Here is a 25,411-nt window from a genome sequence, read left to right on the forward strand (position 1 = left end):
CTGTTCTAGGTACATGGGATATATCAGTAAAGAAACTCTTAAAAGTCTCTGCTTGTGTGGATCATACGGGGGTAGGGGATAAACAATAAGCATAATCCTATATAATAAAAAGCTAATATGCAAATAGATCAAATGGTGGACCAACCAACCAGTCGCAATGACATGCGCTGACCACTAGGGGGTGTGCACAGCAGGCGGCAGAGCACGGAACATGGCAGGCATCAGCTGCTGTGGGATGGTGGAGCAGGTGAGTGGGGGTGCCAGATCAAGGTGGGGCACCAGTCACTGTCATTGGGGGGACCCTGTCGTGGTTACTAAAAATTCTTTGCTCACATGTGCTGTGGTCCCACCCGGCATTTGCACCTGCTGCCAGTGCCAGCCCCGCTTGCACCCACTGCTGCGCCTGAGCCGCCGCTTGTACCCGCTGCCAGTCCCCGGTGCCGGCCCCAATCGCTCGGCGCAATCAGCAGGTGCAAGCAGTGGCTACCAGCCCTGATCGCCCCTCAGGGTTTATCCTCCTCCCCCTGCTCCTGAGGGGAGGTAATGGCAGCAGCTGCTGCTTGCACCTGCTGACAGTACCAGCCCTGCTCGCACCCACTGCTGGCACCAGCCCCAATTGCTCCACACAGTTAGTGGGTGCGAGCGGGGCCAGTGCAGTCAGCGCGTGGGAGCTGTGGCGACTAGAGTGGGGCTGCCGGAAGATGAGATGGGGGGGCCATGGTGGGAGGGGCCAGGCGGAGCACAGAGGATAGGCTGACATCTGCCCCTAGGCCCACCGCAGTCTTGCGGCCCTCAGTTCCTTTCAAGGTGCACAAATTCGTGCACTGGGCCCCTAGTACATAATAAAGTATATGGTGTATTAGAAGGTGACTAGTGTTATGGAGGAAAGAAAAAGTAAAACAGGATAAGAGGCTGTGGTGTGGTAGGTTGCAAGAACAAGTAAGGTTGCTTATGTGTATATTTTTGGGAAGAGCCTTCCAAGCAGAGGGCTTGAGGCAGGAAGCATACCTGGAGTGTTCAGGGCAATGAACAGAGGCCAATATGACAGGAGCAGAGTTTGGGAGAAGGGGAGGAGTAGAAGGAGGTATTGATAGAGGTAATGGGCAGGTGGGACTTAGAGGCACCATTGCAGGGCTTTTAGTAAATTTGGCTGATATTTTTAAAGTGTCACTTTAGTTGCCAAGTTGAGAATATAGTTGACCCTTGAACATGTAGGGGCTAGGGCAGCTGTGGGCAAACTACGGCCCGTGGGCTGGATCCGGCCCGTTTGAAATGAATAAAACTAAAAAAAAAAAAAAAGACCGTACCCTTTTATGTAATGATGTTTACTTTGAATTTATATTAGTTCACACAAACACTCCATCCATGCTTTTGTTCCGGCCCTCCGGTCCAGTTTAAAAACCCATTGTGGCCCTCGAGTCAAAAAGTTTGCCCACCCCTGGGCTAAGGCCACCAACCCCTTGTGTAATCAAAAATTCATGATAGCATTGAATACCCCAAAACTTAACTACTAATAACCTGTTTACCAGAAACCTTACCAATAACATAACAGTCGATTAACATATGTTGTATATTATATATATATTATATACTGTGTTTACAATAAAGTAAGCCAGAGATAAGACTCCATTAAGAAAATCATAAGGAAAAGAAAATACATTGACAGTTCTGTATGTATTTATTGAAAAAAATCTGCATGTAAGTGGACCATGAAGTTCGAACCCATGTTGTTCAAGGGTCAACTGTAGATTGTAACAAGGCTTTGACCACTGGCCAGAAGCTCTTAGAGTAAGCTAAGTTATTGAAGGTGGTGGCTTGGAGAAGGGTGGTAGCATTCAAAGTCTGGATGTTATAACGTACAATCAAAAGCTTTTTCTGATGGATTGGATGTAGGATATCAGAAAAAGAGAAGATAAGATGACACCAAGGTTTTTGGCTGAGCAACTATCGAAAGATGATCTTTCAATCAGCTGTGAGATAGGGAAGGTCTTCAGATGAAGAGGTTGCGATAATAATTGGGGATTGGGGGTTTGATTTTAGATGAGGTACCTTTCTAAATGTCTCTTAGATATTCAAGTAGAGGTGTGTTTTTTAAAAATATATTTTTATTGAAAGGAAAGGAGAGGGAGAGAGATAGAAACATCAGTGATGAAAGAGAATCATTGATCAGCTGCCTCCTGCATGCCCCCTACTGGGGATCGAGCCTGAAACCTGGGCATGTGCCCTGACTGGGAATTGAACCCTGACCTCCTGCTTCATAGGTCGATGCTCAACCACTGAGCCACACCAGCCAGGTGCAAGTAGAGGTTTTGAGAAGGCTTTTCAGAGAAGGTACCATTCATAATGAGGCTGAAGAATGAATTGGATTTATCCAGTCAAAGAAGTGGTTTTAATGAGATTTGAGAGCATTCTTTATACACTTAAAGGAATCTTGTCATTTTTTACTTTATGTATTTATGAACTACAGAGTAACATCTAAAAAGTAATAAATTTTTAAAGTAACAAAATTGTTTACCTCAAAGAATAAATTATTTGGGGTAGTTAAATTTTCAGAGTATTTCAGTGGATATTGTATTTATGAGTTGTACTGGGTACTTTTACATACATTGATTCTAAACATGGTGCCATAAGGTAAATATTATCTCATTTTACATTTGGAGAAACTGAGTCTGAGGGAGACAAAAATTGCTTAAGGTCATTGATATATTAGGTGATGGGTTTGGATTCAAATCTAGGTCTTTAGGTTCCGTTGCCCATGCTTCTTATTTTAAAAATGTGTATTTTTGCTTTGTAAAATTTCCAACTTTTTTTAAAAAAATATATTTTTATTGATTTTTTACAGAGAGGAAGGGAGAGGGATAGAGAGTTAGAAACATCGATGAGAGAGAAACATCGACCAGCTGCCTCCTGCACATCTCCTATTGGGGATGTGCCCACAACCAAAGTATATGCCCTTGACCGGAATCGAACCTGGGACCCTTCAGTCCGCAGGCCAACGCTATATCCACCTAGCCAGACCAGTTTTGGCAAAATTTCCAACTTTTGTTTAAGGTTTCAAGAAGTTGTCTTTAGAATATTAGTCTGTATTGTATACTGATAATCTTGGGACATAGGGTTTATAGATTCTTGGTCATGGAGTAAGACTTTTGTTGGTTTCTTGACTTCTTATGTCACTTTCAGTACAGTTATCTATTACTGATGCTCCCTCCACTTCTAGCCCCCATTCCCAGTGTAGTGCTTAATACGTGCTTAGAAAATTATAGCCACTATCATCATCTTTATCTCTCTTTCTAATGTGCTGTGACTTGGGGAATCACAACCCAAGCTTTTTGGAATAATAATAATTACAAAACCTCAGAGATTAAGGACATAAGGATTTAATGAAGAATGAGTTTTAACTCATGTACATATTTTGCTGATGGAAGCCATTTTTTGTTTGCTTCCTTTATCAGCTGTTTTCCGGTAAAGTGAATTTGATAAGTAGGTGAGTTCTGGCTGGAAAAGTAATATTCTCTGAGATGCCAGTGGACATTTTCACTGAAAAAGTGACATGCTAGTAGGTCGTTGTATGTAGATCATTCTACTTCAGGAGGGAATAGAAATATAGTTGTTCATTGAAATAGATTTACTTTTGAGGTAATGATGCCATCTTCTAAAAACTTAAAATGTTTGCCTTTAGGTCAAAATATAAGTTATTTCTTAAATTTCATGTGAGTTAATACTGTTTACATTTATGATATGTTTTTAAGACCAAGTCATTCAAACATTCTGCAGAAAATAAATATTTTAGCAAAAACATGTTATACAGTTTAAAAACTACTAATTTTAAAAAAGAGCAACCTGCTGTGAATTAAAATAGTCTATTAGCCTAAAAGATCATTTTAAGGATATACTAATGACACAAGTAAGAAATTTACCTAGCATTTATATTTCTGTTCTATAAATATGTGACTATTTCAAATGTGCTGTTTTATTTATTTCTCAAGATTTTATGCTGTTTTTTCAAAGAAACAAATACATATATGATATATATACATATATATCTTCTATAATAATAAAAGCATAATATGCTAATTAGACTGGATGTCCTTACAGAGGAAGCTGGGTCTACGAGGGAAGCCCAGGTCCTGGGTGCCTGCCAGCAGCTGGAGGGAGGCCAGCCCAGGTCCCGGGTGCCAGAGGGAAGCTGGTGCTGGCAGCGGGGGGAAGGAAGGCCTACTCTTGCATGAATTTCATGCATTGGGCCTCTATTGTGTGTGTGTGTGTGTGTGTGTGTATATATATATATATATATATATATATATATATATATATGTATATATATATATATTATCCTTTTTATTCCTTTCTCTAAAGGCTTCTATTTTTATTATATCCCAAATGCATATGTAGAATTTATTTTAAGATCACTGTAATCATTAAATAAGCTTACATTGTTTTTCTTTTTCCAATTACATTTTACTTTCAATATTATTTTGTGTTGGTTTCAGGTGTACAGCATAATGATTTGATAATCATATAATTTATAAAGTGTTCCCCCCTGATATTTCCAGTACCCACTTGGCTCCATACATAGTTAAGGCAAATATTATTGACTGCATTCCCTATGCTCTACTTTACATAATAAAGTAATTTCCAATTTGTACTTCTTAATTCCTTCACCTTTCACCCAGTCCCCTAAATTCCCTCAATGAACTTTTTAAGTAAAAGTTCTGATTGTCCCCCAAATACCCTTTTTTATTATAACTAAATTATCTAATTTAATATTTTAGTTAATTCTCTTCAGGATTTAGAAGTATATATCCTGGACATTTCTTCTTAAGCATAAAAATATTTATATAGTAGTCCTCTCTTATCCTCAGTTTCACTTTTCATGGTTTCGGTTATCTATGGGTAACCATGGCCTGAAAATATTAAATGGAAAATTCTAGAAATGAACAGTTTTAAATTGTGTGCCCTTCTGAGTGTGTGTTAAAATCTGTTGCCATCCTGCTCAGGACTTGAATCACCCCTTTGTCCAGCATGTCCATGCTGTATATGCTACTCATCTGTTAATCACTTAGTAACCATCTCAATTATCAGATGGACTGTCACGATTTCATAGTGCTTGTGTTCATCTCACAGTGCTCAAAGAACCCTTGTTACTTAATAATGGCCCAAAGCACAAGAGTAGTGATGCTGGCAATTCTGATATGCCAAAGAGAAGTCGTAAAGTGCTCCCTTTAAATGAAAAGGTGAAAGTTTTTGGCTTAATGCAGAAAGAAATCATATACTGAGATTCCTAAGATCTATAGTAAGAATGAATTTTCTATCTGTGAAATTGTGAAGAAGGAAGAAGAAATTTGTGCTATTTTACTGTGAGAGAAACCAGTTTGACATAACTTTTATTGCAGTATCCTATCTAATAATAGACAAACATGGTAATTAACCATACCTCAGACACGCTTCCCATAGGCTAATCAGGGCGATATGCAAATTAACTGCCAACCAAGATGGCGGCCGGCAGCCAGGCAGCTGAAGCGAACAGGAGGCTTGCTTGCTCCAGTGATGGAGGAAGCCAAGGTTCCCGGCCTGCCGCTGCCGGCCTCTGAGCTGCAGTCAAAGAAACAATGTTGCAAGTATAGAAGCTAAACAAGCCCCATGCTTTCAGCCAGCGGGCTGAGCTGGAGTTGCAACAGTGTTTCAATTATAGAACCCAAACAAACCAGATACCTGCTTTCAGCAGCCGAGGTCTCAGAGATGGAGCCGAGCCTCAGACCTAAAGCTGGCTCTCAGTTCCGGTGACAGCCATAGAAGGTAAATAAATCCCAGAATAAAAAATAAAAATAAAAAAAGGAGAGGTTGGGAGCTTCAATCACCTGCCATCCTGAAAATGGCCCTCAGCCCCTCACACAGACTGCCAGGCACCCCAGTGGAGACCCCCACCCTGAAGGGGGTATGACCAGCTGCAAACAGCCATCATCCCCTCATCCAGGCTGGCCAGGCACCCCAGTGGGGACCCCCACCCTGAAGGGGGTGTGACCAGCTGCAAACAGTCATCATCCCCTCATCCAGGCTGGCCAGGCACCCAAGCGGGACCCCCACCCTAATCCAGGACACCCTTCAGGGCAAACCAGCCGGCCCCCACCCATGCACCAGACCTCTATCCTATATAGTAAAAGGGTAATATGCTTCCCAGCACCGGGATCAGTGGAGCGGCGAGGCCTCCCAGCACTGGGATCAGCAGAGCCGCGAGGCCTTCTGGCACCGGGGTCAGCAGAGCCTCCTAGCACCAGGATCAGCGGCAAGGCCTCCCAGCACCAGGATCAGCGGAGCAGCAAGGCCTCACTGCCCCTGTCAAGCAGAGCCGCGAGGCCTCCCAGCACTGGGATCAGCTGAGCAGCAAGGCCTCACTGACCCGGTGTCAGGCGGAGCTGCGAGGCCTTCCAGCACTGGGATCAGCGGAGCCGCGAGGCCTCCTGGCCCCTGGAGCAGCATGACAGAGGGCAGTGCCCAAACCCCCTGATCGCCCTGAGGCTCTGTGTGTGACAGGGGGCGGGGCCAAAACCTCCCTATCCGCCCTGCTCTGTTCGTGACAGGGGAAGGCGCCCCAACCCCCTGATCATCCCTGCTCTGTGCCTGATAGGGAAGGCGCCCCAACCCCCTGATCGGCCCTGCTCTGTGTGTGACAGGGTGTGGCGCCCCAATCCCCCCATGAGCCCTGCTCTGTGTGTGATGGGGTGGAGCCGCAACTTCCCCATCGGCCCTGCCCTGAGTGTGACAGGGGGGAGTGCCCGAACCCCCTGATCAGCCCTGCTCTGTGGGTGACAGGGGGTGGCGCCCCAGCCACCTGATCCGCCCTGCTCTGTGTGTGACAGGGTACGGAGCCCCAACACCCCTGATGGGCCCTTCTCTGTGCGTGATGGGGCAGCGCCCCAAACCCCTTATCGGCCCTGCTCTGTGCGTGACAGGAGGAGCTCCCTAACCCCCTGATGGGCCCTGCTCTGTGTGTGACAGGGTACAGAGGCCCAACCCCCCAATGGGCCCTGCTCTGTGCGTGACAGGGGTTGGTGCCGCAACCTCCCCATCGACCCTGCCTTGAGTGTGACAGGGGGCGGCGCCCCAACCCCCCAATTGGCCCTACCCTGAGCATGACTGGGGTTGGCATTGCAACCTCCCGATCCGCCTAGCTCTGTGCATGACGGGGCAGCGCCCCAACTCCCCAATCGGCCCTGCTCTGAGCCAGACCTGGGGCTGCACCTAGGGATTGGGCCTGCCCTCTGCCACCTGGGAGCGGGCCTAAGCCAGTAGGTCGTTATCTCCCGAGGGGTCCCAGAATGTGAGAGGGCACAAGTGGGTCCGAGGGACACCCCCCACCCCCACCAGTGCACAAATTTTTGTGCACCGGGCCTCTAGTCCATATATAAAAGGCTAAGTGTCCATCCGTCCTACCGGTCGCTATGATGCACACTGACCACCAGGGGACAGATGCTCAATGCAGTAGCCGCCATGACATGCACTGGCCATTTAAAAATAAATGGTACTGTGGACCTGGTGCTGACAAACCAACACTCGGCTTCCCCCAAATGGGACATAGGGCCCGACACCATACCAGAGTGACACCCCACCAAATTGCAGCTAATGCTCCAAGACCCCATGGCACAAAATGTGGCCCAAAGCCCAGTCCAGCCCAGCCTGGAAATGGTGGCTGTGGGTGCTGGGTAATGATGTCATGTAGCAAAGCCCTGCTTCCTCTCTCTAGTGACTAGCCTCCTTGTAGTTTCTTCAGCCTGGGAACCCAACTTGTTTTATAGCCAGGTGTAAACATTTTACAGTTTTCCCAAATGTTTGTGAAGTGTTTTCCCGTGCCTCATCTCATTTGACCCTCACAGAAGTCCTGGAGTAGATAGATAGGAGACTTGGTAGAATCCTATTTTCTTTTCATTAGCAAGACGGGAATAGCGATATTAAAATATTTCTTTTAATTAACTTCCTTTCATGAAACTGTGCACTGGGACACTAGTATAAAATAAAAATCAACAATAACAATAATCACTTGAATACAGAATTATGATAAACTTAAATACTTTGAATAATATACTGAAAAATAAAATATTTTAAGTGTTTTTATGTAGCATTGATGAGCCGATAAAAAAGTAAAAATTTAAAGGTATCAAAAACCAAGTGAAATAGAAAATTTAAAGAGGGGGATTAGAAGACAATGTTGTTAAAATGCTTAGTACTGAAAGTGATCTGCAGATTCAGTGTAATCCCTATCAATGTCACAGTGGCATTTTTTTTATAGAGCTAGGAAAAAACCATTCTAATATTTATATGAAACCACAAAAGATCACAAATAGTCAAATCAGTTTTTAAAAAGATGAACAAGGTCTGAGGTACCACACTTTCTATACATTGTTAATCTATAGTAACCTAAATAGTAGAGTATTGGCATAAAGACAGACTTGGAGGCCAGTGAAACAGAATGGAGAGCCCAGAAATAAATCCACACGTATGCAATCAGCTGATCTTCAGAAAGGATGCCAAGAATACACAATAAGAAAAGACTATTTTGTTCAACAAACATTGTTGAGAAAACTGCATATCCACATGCAAAACAATGAAATTGGACCCTTATTTTCTACCCTACACAAAATCAACTCAAAATGGGTTACAAACGTGTATTTAAGACCTGAAACAGTAAAACTTCTGGAAGAAAACTTAAGGGAAAAGCTTCATGACCTTGGTCTTGGCAGTGATATCATGGATACGACATCAAAAGCATTGGCAACTAAAAACAAATACATGAGTGAGGCTACATTGAATTAAAAACCTTCTCCACAGCCAAGGAAACAATAAGCAGAATGAAAAGGCAACTTCTAGAATGGGAGAAAATATTTGCAGTATTTCATACAAGGTTAATCTCCAAAAGACATATACTGAATAGGAACTTCTACAATAGTAAAAAACAACAACTAGTAACCTGATATAAAAAATAGGATATGAATTTTAACAGACATTATTCCAAGGAAGACATACAAATGACTAATACCTATTTGAAAAAAATGCTCAATGTTACTTATCAGAAAAATGCAAATCAAATCCACAGTGAGATATCATCTCACACCTATCAAGATGGCTCTTATAAAAAACAAAACAAAAGGTAACTGTTGGCTTGGATGTGGAGAAATTGGAACCCTAGCACACTGTGGGAATGTAAAATGATGCAGCCGCTTTCGGAAATAGTATAGAGATTGCTCAGGAAACTAAAAAGAGAATTACCATGTGCTCCAGCAATCACACTTCTGGGTATTTATCCAAAATAATTCAAATAATGATCTTAAAGACATATTACTGCTCCTATGTTCATTACAGCACTATTCACAATAACCAAGATGTGTGGATACAACCTAAATGTCCATCAACAGATGAATGACTAAGAAATTTGCTTATATGAATGGAATGGAATATTATTCAGCATTTTTTTTTAAAAAAAGGAAATTCTGCAATATGCAACAACTTGGGTGAACCTTGAAGACACTATGTTAAGTGAAACAGGCCAGTCACAAAAAGACAAATATTGAATGAGTCTAATTTATATAAGGTATCTAAAATTGTAATATGGCATATTACAACTAAAATCTTCTGAATAACTGGAATAGTATGTTTCATTGCTAGGTCCAGTTTTTTTCCCATAGAGAGAGCTCTGGATTTCTCTATGCCTGGGTGAGATGGAGTTTCAGAAAGTGATAGACCATGGTACGGGTTACCTGGTAAGGGTTTGATGGGTGACTGGAGAGCCTTACCTAGTCACATGTAGTCTAATGTACTTATAGAGAAATGTTTTGGAGGAGTGGCAGTCCTGTTTTCCCTACTTCTTCTCAGTATGTCTAATGCATATGTAAACCTCGGTTTAAATGCTCTATTTATAGCTGACTTATCAGCCCTTATAAAAGTTCATTGGGAAAAGGCAGGAAACTCTTGGAAAGGAGAGATCTTGGTTCAGATTCCTATGCCCTTGTTATGACAGAAGGTGGCTGGAAGTTGTCACACCTACCCTTGTTACCAGCCACCCTGAATGCTCACCTGGACACAGGGTAGACAGTCTTAAATATATAGTTAAGTTACACATGTGTACTTATTCAGAGCCTTCATTAATAGTAAAGACAATTATTTTTTTAGTATTTGGTTGTCAGTTCTAGTTTCTAGAAGCTCCCTTTATAAAATCTATTACTTGTATGAATTATTTTCTATATTTTTAATTTCACACCTGGCTTTTAGATCTTAAGATGTGGATTGATCCTATTTTCTTCCCTTCTTCTCAGGGAATCTTCTTATCCAGGCTGTCTTTATTTTACTCTTTTTGTATTTATCGTAATATCTCCCTCCGCTTCATTTTAGCAGGTCTTTTCTTTCATCCTTTTTTTTCTTTTTTTCTTTCTTTTTTTCATTTTAGTCAGTCTTACAACATTCTGAATATCATACAACAGGGCAACAATGTAATAAACATTGTTGATCATTATTCTTATTTGATCCTCAAAATTGATATAATATAGCAATGTTGAACTGAAATTTTTAAAGCACTATTGGCAATGGTTTTCAACCCTGGTTACCCATTAAAATATCCTAGAGAGCTTCCCAGAACTATTAGTGCATAGCCCCCACTCCCAGAGATTCTGATTTAACTTGTTTATTCTGGGGCTTTGGAATGGTTATAAATGCAGGGATGGACAAAAGTAGGTTAATTTAATGATAATAAATAATATAATAGTAAATACATAAATAAATAATAAACTGTGTTTTGCATACTCACAACCATAAACCTACTTTTGCCCCCCTCCCTGTATTTGTAAGATCCCCCTAGTGTCTCTTAATATACAGTCAGGATTGAGAATCAAAGCATTAAAGAAGCTCTAGGATAAACCTTCTTTATGTAGTAAAGAATTCATTTAACAGTAAATATATGAAAACCTAGTAGGTGAAGACACTATGCTGGAATTCTCTTCTATTGTGAAATAAGTCAGACACTCCTTTGTTTCACTAGATTCTAAATTAAGATTTTTTATTGGCCAAGTTTTCTCTAAGTGGATGAGTCTCTCCATTTGTTGTGGGCTTATTCCTTTTATTTTAGGATATTGTGTAAGTCATATTCGTAATGTTTCTCCTGTCTATCAGGATGTAAAATAAATTGTGTTTGTAAATCAGGTTGTATTTACTAAGGCAGATTTTGAAATGTAATTGCTCTCTGTATCTTTGTTTAAAATATAACCCATATATATGGATCGAACAGCAGAACCAACTAAATATATGTGAAAGAAATGTTGTTAGAGGCATTTTTTGTACCTGTGCTTTTATATATTTCTATATAGTATTTCATATTTAGATAAAAATTATCTTGCTGTATAAGCTAAGTGTAATCTCATTTAGATAAAAGTTTTGAGAAAGGTGTTCAATATGAGATTCATAAACCAAGTGTGATTCAACTGACCCCAAGGCATTGCTTTGTTTTAAGTACAATAAAATTAGCTAACACTAATGAACTAGTAGACTTTAACTCTTTACCTGTGATGAATTTGGGAAGTTTGGTATAAATATGGGAAAGAATTTATGGCACAAATAGATGACTTAAATGGCAAATTAAATCTTTACATTTCAACAGATTATTAAAATTAGGAGAGGTCTTAATGCCAATAAAAGAGTCTGTACTGTGTGCTTGATAAGTCAGGCTTATTGCATGATAGGATAAATGTACTAATAAAGAGTGATGCTTTTGCTTTAATTATCAAGTTTATAGTGTATTTAGAAAAAGTCAAAGAAAAGTAGAGACATTTTATTTGGTTTACTTGACTAGTTTGTGGACACTTTTTGAAGAGATTTTCTGATTTACTTTCTTAGGTTGATGATTTTTTGGAATTGTTAATCCCCTCAGATGGGTATTCATTCATTTATTCACAAATATTCATTGAGTATATTCTTTGTGCCAGGACTGTTTTAGGGTTCTGGAGATACTGTAGTGAACAAAACAGATATATTACTTAACAGTCTTGTGGGAGAGTCAGACAATAAATAAGAAAAATAAATAAAATATATAGTAATTTAGATGGTCTAAAGGAGAAATTTTTTTGGTGATGTGGTGATGCTTTTTAAGTAATATGGGCAGGAAAGGCCAATGTGATATGACATGTGAGCATTCTGAACTAAACTTGGCAGAGAAGGTTAAAAGAAGAATATTACTGGTATAAAAAGTAGAATTCCAAGCATATGGGAAAACCATAATTTAAAGATGCTGTTAGAACCAGATACTATTAATTAGCACCACACCTGGAAATGGAATCTAGGCCTCCTCAGTACCAGTTGCTCTTTTCTTCCTTGTTATTTGGCTCTTCTATTAGGGGAATGAAGATGAGATGTGGTTGGTTATTATTACACTTTTCTGCTGTTTATTTAGAATACTTACAATCACCCAATAGAAATTCAGTGTTTTAGATGGATAAGAAAACATAAGTAATGATAAAAACGTGTTCTTCTAAGTACAAAATTACAGAAGACCAAAAGGATCATTTGAGTAAGTTGATATTCATACTCACAACAGAGTGGGTCTGCTTCAGTAGAAGGATAAAGTAACTTTTTTCTACAATTATGGTAGTGTGTTTGGATTAACTTATAAAAGATTTGGGATGCAGGATAAAGACTACTTTGCACTAACTTTAACAAGGATGTGGGGGTGCGGGGCGCAGAGGTGTCCAAAAAGGCATCTAGAAACACTGGAGTTAGTATAGGGTATCAAAATAGTTATAATGGGAAGCTAAGGTTTTACACAATAAAATAGATGCCACCATCAAATCAGAAAAATGAGGAAGAATAAAAAGTTGAAAGAAGTGGCAGACCCAGAGTAGGATCAAATAAAATAGGAGAGTGGCTTCAAAATTAGGATTGTGATTGACACATATATATCCCTCTTACAGATCCTTAAATACTTGTTTTTGAGTTTGGAGTGATAGATTAAAGGAAATATGTAGGTCTCATTGGCCAACATTTTTCCACTTCAGAAACTGAAAATTGATAAGCAGTTTGTTTAATTATTAACAAGTGCATTTATGAAAATTTAATAGCTAGTCCTACTTATTTTTATTTCTTATTAAAAATGTGTAAGATATAAGGAAAGATTTTCCTAAATCTTTTCTTTTTTATTTACAAAAACTGACAATTGATGATAGATATTAACTCCGAATTCTTCATCTGTGATATTAAAATAATAATACCAGACCTACCTACTTTAAGATTTGTTGTTGGGGTAAAATGAGAACATATGTGTAAACTTTTTTTTTCTTTTTTTGCAAATTATCAAGTTCCATATAAATTTTTATGATTATCATGCATTTTCATTCAAAGCCTTTTAGCTAGGTTATAAACCTCTAAAGATGATAAGCAGTTGTCCCTGCTTTTTAAGGACCTCACAGTGTGGGAGAACATCAGATATGAAAACAGAAACTTGCTATATAGTATAATGTTATAAGTGCTTTAATTAGGAAATATACAAGAGCAACAAGAAAGGAGTACCTAAGACTTCCTCGGGGAGTCAGAATGATTCCCCAGAGTAGGGAATGCATGAGACGAGGCCTAGAATATGTATGGAAATTTGGCAGGGTAACTAGATACATGGCATGAATGCAGGGGAGACCATAGTATATTTGAGGAATGGCAAGAGTTTAGTACCTTAATGTATGAGAAGAGAGTGAGACAAATGAAGTCAGAGGCCTCATGAAGAAGTGCTTTCTTTGCCAAACAGAGGTCCTGGGGTTTTGCCATACATGTGATGTAGAGATTCTGAAAGATTTACGTAAGTAGGAGAGTGGCAGGGTCAGACTTTTATACTAAAAGGATTACTGTTTTATAAAATAGGATTACTGTGGCTTTGTGGAGGATCAGAGAAAAAGAGAAGTAGAGAGACCCCTTAAAAGGCCATTGCAGTATTTGCAATAAGAACTAATGTAGGATTGTACTAAGATGATGGTACAAATAGAGAAAAGATATTTAAAAAGCAGAGCCAGCAGAAAAGAGTGAATCCTTGGTGTGGTTTACAATCTCAGGCTTATTTATCTCTGTTAAATTCCTCTTTTATAATTGGAATGGAGTCGTGGAACAGGTCTGATAAGTACTTAGGAATTTATAATGTTCTATAAACCTGTTAGTTTCCAAACTGAATTAATATTGCTTTAGCAAGTTTAACGTATGTGTGTGTGTATACATATACATGTATGTATGTGTGTGTGTATATATATATATATACATATATATGTATATATATTAGTAGCCCGGTGCACAAAAATTTGTGCACTCGGAGAGGGGGGGTCCCCTCAATTATTAAACATTTATTGGCACAACACTGACCACCTTGGTGGTGGTGGTGGTCTTGTCAGAATGTGTTATATTATGCAGATGAAAATCTATTTAAACAGATTTGATGTAGATATTTTCAAAGATGGAAGAATTGTCCCTGTCAACTAAAAGCCTAGGTTATCCTCATGCCGTCACACTGTGATGCTCTCATGCCTTCACAAGATGGCTGTGCGCACAGCGGAGGCAGGGTTCCTGCGGCCCTGTGTGCACGCCGCAGGGGCGGGGCCCCAGTGGCTGCTCCTACCTCTTTGAGGCAATCCATTAAGGAACCCTGGATGGGTGGGCTGGGCCTATCTCTTTAGGGCCATCGATCGTGGGGCTCCTGCACTGTGAGAGGGCACAGGCCAGGCTTGGGGACATCCCCCAAGTGCACGAATTTTGTGCACCGGGCCTCTAGTTAATACATAATTTGACTAAATTTTGTAGTGAAGATACTGGTAGAGGGCATTATCGTAACTATTTGAGAATTTTTGTCAGTGTCATAAAGGAGAAAACTTGGTTCCTAATTCCTTATAAAACAAAAAACAATGTATAGCCTGAATAAAATTAAGCTTTTGAGTAATGGAAGGTATAAAATTATGTTAATATCTCAGGAAAAACAATTTCACTATTTTGGTTTTCTGAAAACTAAGCTGAAATGGTCACTGTTACATAAAATAAAACTTTAACTTATACTGTTATCTATAGTGCAACTAATGATCACACCAATGAGAGGCAGGTTGACAGGATAGCCTACTGTACTTGTATATCTGTTGAGGTTTTACCTGTGAAAGAAATCTGCTTGGAAGTGAAAATGCTCTTGACATTTAAAATAAATGTATATATTGATTTTTTTACAGAGAAGAAGGGAGAGGGATAGAGAATTAGAAACATTGATGAAAGAGAAACATCAATCAGCTGCCTCCTGCATGCCACTTACTGGGGATTGAGCCTGCAACCCAGGCATGTCCTCTGACCAGAAATCAAACCTAGGACCTTTCAGTCCATGACCCGATGCTCTATCCACTGAGCCAAACCAGTCAGGGCACCCTTGATATTTTTAACTTACCTTTTTAACTTAACCTTAGCTTACATTTGCCTTACGAAAGAAACTTTGTTGACTTTCAATGAGCTGTTTTCCCACTCTTGTATATTTAGTTTGAAGAAATAAAAGATATTTTCTTAGAATTCTGGCCCACCATATAAACACAAAACACCTAGCACAGTGGTTCTCAACTTCTGGGTCGCAACCCCTTCGGGGGTCGAACGACCCTTTCACAGGGGTTGCCTAAGACCATCGGAAAACACATATATAATTACATATTGTTTTTGTGATTAATCACTATGCTTTAATTATGTTCAATTTGTAACAATGAAATTGGGGGTCACCACAACATGAGGAACTGTATTAAAGGGTCGCGGCATTAGGAAGGTTGAGAACCACTGCCCTAGCAGGAAGTGTGCTAGCCACTCCTTTTACAATGGCTCTTTGAAGTACGTGTAATTAACCCCATTTTACTGATTCATAAATTAAGACTCAACAGACATGTTGGCTATGTGCTGAATAATACAGTGAATTCATAAAACAAATACAGAGCAGTAAAAAGCCAATATAACTAGCAGCTTTCTGGGTAGAAGCTAAAGTGCTCTATAGTTCAAAGATGGGAAGTTGTAGCCTAATATTAGTCAGATACAGCTTTATGGATACAGTGACTCTGGGGCATATATTTGCATTGCTGCAAAGGAAAAATAGAATATGGATCAGTGGTGTAAATAACATGAACAAAGATGAGAAAAGATGAGATTAAACTTGACATTTGTTAGGGAGTTTGTTGGCAATTCTCTTTCAGTTGCAAGTAATAATAACCCCTTAAAAGTCAACTAAAAGGATAGATATTTGAAAGGATAGAGAGAAGTCTCAGGGCAAATGAGAAAAGAAAAAAGGCGCCTGGCTGGTGTGGCTCAGTGGTTGAGTGTTGACCTATGAACCAGGAGGTCCCAGGTTCAATTCCCGGCCAGGGCACTTGCCTGGGTTGCAGACTCTATCCCCAGTGTGGGGCGAGCAGGAGGCAGCCAATCAATGATTCTCTCTCATCATTCATGTTTCTATCTTCTTCTCCCTTCCTCTCTGGAATCAATAATATATATACAAAAAAAAGGCATGTCTAAGGAAAAGAACCTGAGATTGGCCATGCTTTCATCTTCTCTGTCAGGACCACCCAGCTTTTCTCTTCCAACATTTTTTTCCAACCCACTTTTTCTTAGTTTCCATATTCTTAGGACGGTAAACTTTATCATCTCCCACTCAGCACCAACTTCCCCTATTTCTATTAGTTAAAATGTCTATGTCAGAGAGAATTTTATTAGATCATAGCATCTTTTAGAGGCAGTGAATACATGTCCTAGGTTTCTGGCCAGCTGTTGTCTCCCTGGGTCATGTCTGGTCCAGACAGCTTTGACCTCAGGAGTAGGATCATGTGGACCACTGTTGAAGGTCAGGAATTGCCTCAATAGCCAGAAGTCCTAGCTGGCAAGTTAGATGGTCTATGTAGAGGAAGCTTGAGTAAAACACAGTAAGCATAGACCTTTCTATCTCCTGGATGGGGATGAAGGGCGGAATTTTACTCTCATGCAAACTGTCACCATTAAAAATTACTTCAAAGCAAAGATCTTTTTTCTTCTTTGGTAGTCTAGTCTCTCAATGATACTGTATCTCTCCAATCCCTACGCCCTCCTTTACCTCCCTACCTCACCACTCCTATCCCCTAGCTTTCCCCCCTGGTACTTCTCTCATCTGGTCCTAAGGATGGGGAGAGTGGGGAAAATAGTCTTTAATTTTCTTAGAATTAAAAGAAAACAACAATAACAATACATGCCCTTGTACCCAACACAAGTTCAAAACTTAGACATTATATATGGTATGTGAGGAGGTGGATTTTAAAAAGAATTTCTCCTCTTTTAAAAGAACTTCCTGAATTGGTGAAAAGAGCACAAACATTTCTATTTACTAGAAAAATAAAATTTTGAAAATAATTTAAATTTGGCTTAAATTATGATGAGTATTGTATAACATGAAGAAAGTTGAGAAAATTTAAAGATGAAAATTATTAGATGAACTTTTATAACTTTTATAAGGCAAAGACTGTGATTTATTTATCTTTATATTCTAACAACTAAGCCATTCTGTAACTTTGTAGTAGATGATCAATAATAGTTCGTTATTAAATTAGTACTAGACCAGCTTTTAAATACAAGAGGCACAGAGAAAGTAATTTCAAGAAAAAAAAAAGGTTTTTTTCCTTGAAATTATCAGAATTCTAGAATTTTCATTGTCTAACTTCAGTATTAATTTTTAAGAAATAGTTCTTCGATTAAAATTTATAGGTAGTTTTGGATACTCCCCTTTGGTTTCTTCTATTTTACTGCAATAGGAGATACTACCATGTGTTGTCTATAGAAATTCAAATTTGTAAGTGTAGATCAGTCACAAATGTAATCATTAGAGAATAACTAAAATTATATAATGTCTTTAGTATTGTAAAACAATTATAATTTGTACTTAGAATTTGATTCTAAGGTGGCAATTTATTTTCAGAAGCGTATTACTTTTTTATATTAAATGTTTTTATAGGTTCCTGAGTATGATAAAATGTTTAACTTTTAATATAGATATTCCTAATTACTAACAAAATAAAGAATAATTGAAATATCCTCCCATTGCACTTCTTAATATTTTCCTGCTTCTCTGTTTGCTCATCTACATATATGGCCCCCCAAAAGGCCACCTCATTTCCTAAATGTATACCATCCTCCCAATACCGTATACCACTGTGTCACTTAGCTCAGCGTCTTGCAAGCAAGAATCTGTGTAACTCAGCTTTGATCAGGTTTCCGTCATTGCTCCAACCCACTAGACAAATAATCTTTGGGGTAGGCTGCTTAACCTAATTGACTTATTCATTCTATCCCGAACACCTAGTGTGCTTCAGGGTTTATAAATGGTTTCTGAAAGGTTGAACATGCGATGTTTCCATAAATGGTTAAACTTTGTGTAATTGGTGTCACTTATATAGCATGTGGGGGAAAGAACTTGATCTACCCTTATTTAGCTGAGTGTGCGGAGTAGAAGACTCTGGCATTGAGGTGGCATAGCAAGTGACCAGCTATTAACAGCAGAACTCTGAGTCCTAGAGAATTCCTAAGAATTTTGTACAGCCTCTCTCAGTTTAATGAACTATAGACAAAAAGTATGATTTTACTATTGTACCAGTACACACACAGTAGAAGTCTTTCTTTTTAAAATAAGTTATTTAACTGTTAGTAACTAGCACATGGCAGATTATTCAAGCGCTAGAAGATATATAGTTAAAACAAATTTCCCTATCATAGATTTCAATTCCCTAGTCACTTTATTTAGAAGTAAACGCAGCTACCAGTTTCTTATATATTTTTCCAGAAATATTCTGACCACACAAGCATAAGATTATCACACTTCGATCTTGCTATTTATATTCCTCCCCACGCTACACTTTTAACTGATTAGCTGTAGAATGGCTTTTATAATGACTGCATAGTATTCTATTAAAGAAGGCACCACAATTTAACAATTCCTTAATGATGGAATATTTTGTTTTTAAAAGTCTTTTGCAATTTATATGTTTAATAAATATCCTTTACATATATTTTTACACATACGTATGAATATATTAGATAAATTGAAGACTTTTGAACAGGAGAGTGATGATATTAGAAAGACAAAGCTAATGTTAGGGTGGCCGGACAAAAATATTTCAAAAACTCTTCCTCTCATTTTGTTCTTTAAGAAGTGTCTTGTTTTCCCTGTTAAGGGAAGCTCTGCCTTTTCCCCAATGAAAGGGAGTTTGTACTCTAGTTGAGCACATATGTAGTTCCAGGCATCTTCCCATTGGCTTCTGAGTGAATGTGGTGTCTTACACAGAGTAACATGATTTCTCTTTGTTTCCCTGCTTTTTTTTTTTTTCTTAATCTATTATGCATTGGCCTGAGTTACTATCCAGAAATGTCTCAGAATTTTCATTGTGTTTCTTAGTTTAAGGAAAGCTTTGCTTGTTCTTTGGGACCCCTTGCATTTGTAGATGAAAGGATCAATTAACCAGACATTGTCTCTCTCTTTTTTTTTTTTTATCCTTGTAATAGTTGTATCCTTATTAGAAATTTCTAATTCCAGTCAATATTTAAATTCATAGATTCTACCTATGCTTTAGTTGATTCATACATGTTAAATCCTCAAATCTTCCTTTAATATTCTTTTATATCTTATATATTTAAAAAAACATTTTTAATTTCAGAGAGGAAGGGAAAGGGAGAGAAAGATAGAAACATCAATGATGAGAGAGAATCATTGATCGGCTGCCTCCTGCACACCCCCACACTGGGAATCGAGCCCACAACCCTGGCATGTGCCCTGACCGGGAATCGAATCATGACCTCCTGGTTCATGGCCTGACACTCAATCACTGAGCCTAACCGGCCAGGAGATATCTTACATCTTTAAGATAATCTTTTCCTCACAGATATCTCCTTGCAAGAGAATACTTAATCCTTTTAGATGGAAAAGTAGTCTCCCTGAATAGATATTTACTGAGTAGTATGAAATCAGTTCTTTACTCTTGGATAATTGTCTCATCATAAAGTCTCTTGAGGTATAAATAAGACAAGAGTAAATCTTTAAAAGATTTTACAGAAATCTATAATTCAACATGATACACATTTAGAGGTAGAAGTAAGGCCAATGGAAGGAAGGAAAAGGAAAAAATAGAATTAAGTTGTTAAATATTTTAATGTAATCTGAAGGTTTTTTAAATCACCAACTTGATAAAACTCAGATATTTGAAGGGTAATTTAATTCAGTTCTGTCATTTTTCAGAGAAGAAAATAGTATTTAGGGGTGTCTAAGACTTGCTCCAGATCACAGGCTGCAACACAGCCTGGAGGTGGGACCCCTAGGCCTTGCTGCGTGGAGCCACGAGCCCCGCCTCCATCCCGGGCCTGCAGCAGTAGCCCCAGCCCACCCGCGTGTGCATGCAGCCCTGCCCACCCGCACACGTCCACTGCGCATGCAGCCTCCAGGTGATCACTCATTGCAGCATGAGGGCTTCACGGCATGAGGGTGTGACGACCACATAGGCTTTTATTAATTGGACTAGAGCAACCGTGGGCAAACTACGGCCCGCGGGCCGGATCCGGCCCGTTTGAAATGAATAAAACTAAAAAAAAAAAAAGACCGTACCCTTTTATGTAATGATGTTTACTTTGAATTTATATTAGTTCACACAAACACTCTATCCATGCTTTTGTTCCGGCCCTCCGGTCCAGTTTAAGAACCCATTGTGGCCCTCGAGTCAAAAAGTTTGCCCACCCCTGGACTAGAGGCCCAGTGCACAAATTCATGCACCAGTGGGGTCCCTCGGCCTCGTCTGGGGGATTGGGCTGAAACCGGCTCTCCGACATACTCTGAGGGGTCCCGGATTGCGAGAGGGTGCAGGCCAGGCCATGGGACCCCACTGGTGCATGATTGGGGACAGGGAGGGATGTGGGAGATTGGCCAGCCCAGGAGGAGGGTCCGCAGGAGGGTTCCAGGGAATGTCTGGCCTGTCTCACTGATTCCCGATTGGCCAGACGCCAGCAGCAAGCTAACCTACCAGTCGGAGCATCTGCCCCTAGTGGTCAGTGCATGTTATAGTGACTGGTCGACCGGTTGACTGTCTGCCCTGGTGGTCAGTGCATGTCATAGCAAGCAGTTGAGCAGCCTTAGCTTATCATTAGCATATTATGCTTTGATTGGTTGAATGAATGACTGGACACTTAGCATATTAGTGACCGAACGACTGAAAAACTGTTTGACCTGTTGCTATGACACACACTGACCACCAGGGGGCAGACGCACAACACCGGAGCTGCCCCCTGGTGGTCAGTGCACTCCCACAGCCAATCTCCCGCAGCCCCTCCCCAGGCCAGCCACCCCATTCCCTTGATCGGAGGCCTGGCCAAGGGACCCCACTCATGCACGATTTGTGCACTGGGCCTCTAGTATAGGATAAATGTCCTAAACTAAAAGATGTACCTACTAGTTGATATTATTCCTTAGATAACTGTGTTGTGGGTGGGGGAATCATGTTATTACATTTTGATCTTGTGATATGGGCTGTTTTTGGCCAAAAAGAGTCTGTTGGTTAGTGGTGTTAAAAATAAGGCGAGCCCCCAAAGCAGGGATCCTGGTAGAACACAAAACATACTCATGAGCCAGGCAGCAAGGCAAGTATCTTTACTTCTACATAGAAGGGTGCGCACACATGGTCTGGAAGCCCATGCACAGATGAGCAGGCTGTCTGCTCGGCTTTATAATCATGGATCCACGTGACCTGTCCCTTGCTCTTGATTGGAGCTGAGGCGCACAGCCTTTCGCGATTGGCTAATTCAAAGGGAGGGGTTGGCCTTTGCCATTTCAAGATGGCGGCCCCCAGGGGAGCTGCAAACCATGCGGCCAACATGGCGGTTGCCAAGTTACGCAGCCCAAAATGGCAGCTGTCTACACTGTTCTTTGACAGAAAAGATGACTTGTTTCTTCTCACAGTGGTGATTTGGAACCTTAGGTGAAAGTGGTATTCTTAACACACAGCCTCAGAATGAGAGGCTGTTACGGGAGTGCAAGTATCCGATCTGGATGTTCTGGCCATAACAGAAATCTGGGAAGTAATGGTTCTTGGATACCTGAACTGCTTTTATTTTAATGAACACGTTTTTCTTAATCTGAATAAATGGGTTTTACCAATTTTTATGTAGTATGCTTCAATAATGAATAATAACTCAGTTGATCATAATTATATTTTTCAACCAAAAATTAATGTACTGATGTTTTATTTATATATGTGTTCCAGCTTATTTTGAAAATTTCACAGTAAAAACACGCTACCATTGGTTCTTATACAATTGTAAGGCATTTATTTTTAATTCTTAACACAAAATGTATCTGGCTTAAAAATATGATAACATTCCAAGCATATACTTAATCTATAAATAGATATGACTGAAATACTTACTTGAAAGCAATAATGTAAAAGTGCCTTGAGGTTTCTTTTACTGCCTCACATGCACATGGCTCATTATATACACATTCACTTAATAAAAACAAAAGCTGACAGTTATTGAATACTAGGTACTCAGCACTTTATCTGCATTCTCTCATTTAATCCTTCCAACTACATCTTCAGTCCTTATGCAGAAATGGAAGGTTCACTGAAGTGATATAATTTATACACTGTTATAGCTAATAAGCTCCAGACACAGCCTTGGAACCCAGATGATGTCTCTTACCAAATGTAATCTGTATATCCATTTCTTTCATGATTAGGTTTATACTCTTCAATCCCAATGCATATGTATTTTTTGAGAGTTTTTTTATGTGCCAGACTTGGTGTTTTTGTTTTCTTTACTTTTTATTTTGAAATAATTTTAGATTTCCATATTTTATCTTTCTGAAGAAACATGTTCTAAACTTATTTCATATCTTTACAAACTATGCCTAAATGTTTGACTTATTTTAAGTATGTTTAACTCTTTTGACTAATTCTATCTAAAACTGAGAATTCTCCCCCTCATAGGTATGGAGTCTGGAGAACGGTTACCATCCTCAACAGCCTCCTCTACTGTACCAACTTCATCTTCTATACCTTCTGTGGCTTCATCGGTTTCTAAAGGCGGCCTTTCCACTGGAGCTGCTTCGCTTAGCTCTGCAATCAACCCATGTGGTGAATATCCTTATTGACTCAATTTTAGAATGCCATCCTTTTATTAACTTGTGTTCCTAGTGTTTTATTCTCAATGCCTCCATTGACCTGTAAGGTTTAACATCCAGTCTCTGCTTTTTCTGAAATTCTATAGCACTGTTTATTACAAGCGTTTCTTGATTATTGGAAGTTCTCTTTGTAAATTTCATGTTGTTGTCACCATTTCAATTAATAAATTAGTACAGGCAAAGTCTTTTTTTAAAACAATAGGTCATTAAGGGAGTGAAGAAATACAAATGAGTCCTTGGTGATCAGGGTAGGTACCAATGCTGTGAACACTTTGCCCTAATTTGCTTCTGGTATTTGAAATGACCTTTACCAAACTCCAAGTATCTCAGTTCACTGGTCTGCACTAAAGGCAGATCATTTACTGAATGGAAAATATTTTTAAAGTTTAGAGCATGACAAGTTTCTATTAAATATGAACATAGTTTATATTGCTAAAAAGAGAGCTTTATTTCAGAAGTGAAAATACCCTGAATTTTCATTAATTACATAGGAGGTACTTTTATTTTTTAAATCTTTATTGTTGAAAGTATTACATATGTCCCCTTCCACCCCCCCCCCCGCCCCCATTGACCCCTTCTATTCCACCCCCACTTCCCTTCCCCTAGCCTTTACCATTCTGTTGTCTGTGTTCATGGGTTATGCATATATGCATACAAGTGCTTTGGTTGATCTCTTCCCTCCCACCCACCCACCCACCCTCACCTTCCCCATAGGAGGTACTTTTAAGTAACTCCCAAAATGAGTTCTTGCCCAAGCACATGTTTGGTAGAATACATCCTTTTTAAAAAATACCTAAGCTTGATTAAGTCACTTCTTTATCAATAGGAACCATTTTAATCTTAAATATTTTTAATCTTATAGATTATTTCATAGTAGAACTAAATAGTATTTCACTTTTTCAAGATTAGATTTGTAATTTTTGGTAAGTGAAATGCATAAATATGGAATGTTTGCTAACAAAATACCCTAGCAATTTGCCAAATAAATATTTGTTTGTTTTTAAATCAATGGAACAATAGCAAGAAAGATATCATTTTGTCATTGTTTTATGAAAGTAATTTTCTAAAATTTTCTTCATAATTAGAAAATAACTAAAATAAAATAGCTTTGCATTAAAAAAGTAAATAAATGAAATCCCTGTTCTCCTGCACCCTGTACAATCTTGGTTAACATTCAACAATTTCGTCCATACTTCCTTTATATGCAAAATGATAGCTATATATAAATGATGAGTGCCTTTATGATATGCTGTGTTCAAAAGGTGATGCCACAATTGGCATTTTACCTCAAGTTACTTTCTCTAAATGATTTGAGAGTTGTACTTTTATAATGTTTCTTTTCTGCTTCTTATAACTATTCTTCTGAATTAGTCTTTAATATATATGGTGTTTCTATAGAAATGTCCTTTTTTTATGTCAATGGTTTTCATAATATATTTGAAGACAGAACCTTGAGTTTTCTGGACACTTTGCTGTCACCTATTTCTCACTTATTTTCTGAATTAGTGATACTTGAATTGATTGTGATTCTGATTAGTTAATTTAGGGCACTGTTTTTCTGTTAGTGATAGTTGGGAATTTCAGAAAGGGGTGGGGTACTAAGTTGCTGGGTAACATTAGAAATTTCTTTGTCTAGAAATTTCTTTGTGTAGAAAGGAATATATTTTTTAAAAACATATATTTTATTGATTATTTTACAGAAAGGAAGAGAGAGAGGGATAGAGAGTTAGAAACATCGATGAGAGAGAAACATCGATCAGCTGCCTCTTGCACACCTCCTACTGGGGATGTGCCCGCAACCCAGGTACATGCCCTTGGCCAGAATCGAACCTGGGACCTTTCAGTCCACAGGCTAACGCTCTACCCACTGAGCCAAACCGGTTAGGGTGAAAGGAATACATTTTTATTATTTTATTATTTATTTCCCAATTTAAAAGGTTGTAGAGTTTTGTGTTGATACTTTCATTGAAAGTATAGTTTATTTCTATGTTCAGAAATATATCACTTATTAATACAATACTTTGAGTACATCATGAGTCTTTTTCACTTTCCAGGAAAATACTTAGTTTTTAACTTTCAGAGTGTTGTAATTTATGTTCAAAGTAAAGCCTAGTTATAAGTTCCCACACCTAATTTTCTTAATTTAATTTGTCACATTTTCCTGTTTTGTTTGATAAAATATTTTTGGCCTATGCATTGTCTGATAATTCTCTCCACTTT

General features: G+C 39.0%; 1 protein-coding gene across 1 annotated transcript in view; it reads left to right on the plus strand.

The window, feature by feature from the left end:
* Nucleotides 1-25,411, plus strand: part of BAZ2B (bromodomain adjacent to zinc finger domain 2B) — a 330,950-nt gene that overhangs the window by 186,007 nt on the left and 119,532 nt on the right. Inside the window, exon 8 of the mRNA XM_081095898.1 lies at nucleotides 22,998-23,144. Coding sequence (XP_080952024.1) covers nucleotides 23,000-23,144 — 145 coding nt within the window. The 5' untranslated portion in view covers nucleotides 22,998-22,999. The remainder of the gene's footprint in view (nucleotides 1-22,997; nucleotides 23,145-25,411) is intronic.

Source organism: Myotis nattereri (genome assembly GCF_964212035.1).
Source record: "Myotis nattereri genome assembly, chromosome: 7".
NCBI classification, from domain to species: Eukaryota; Metazoa; Chordata; class Mammalia; order Chiroptera; family Vespertilionidae; genus Myotis; species Myotis nattereri.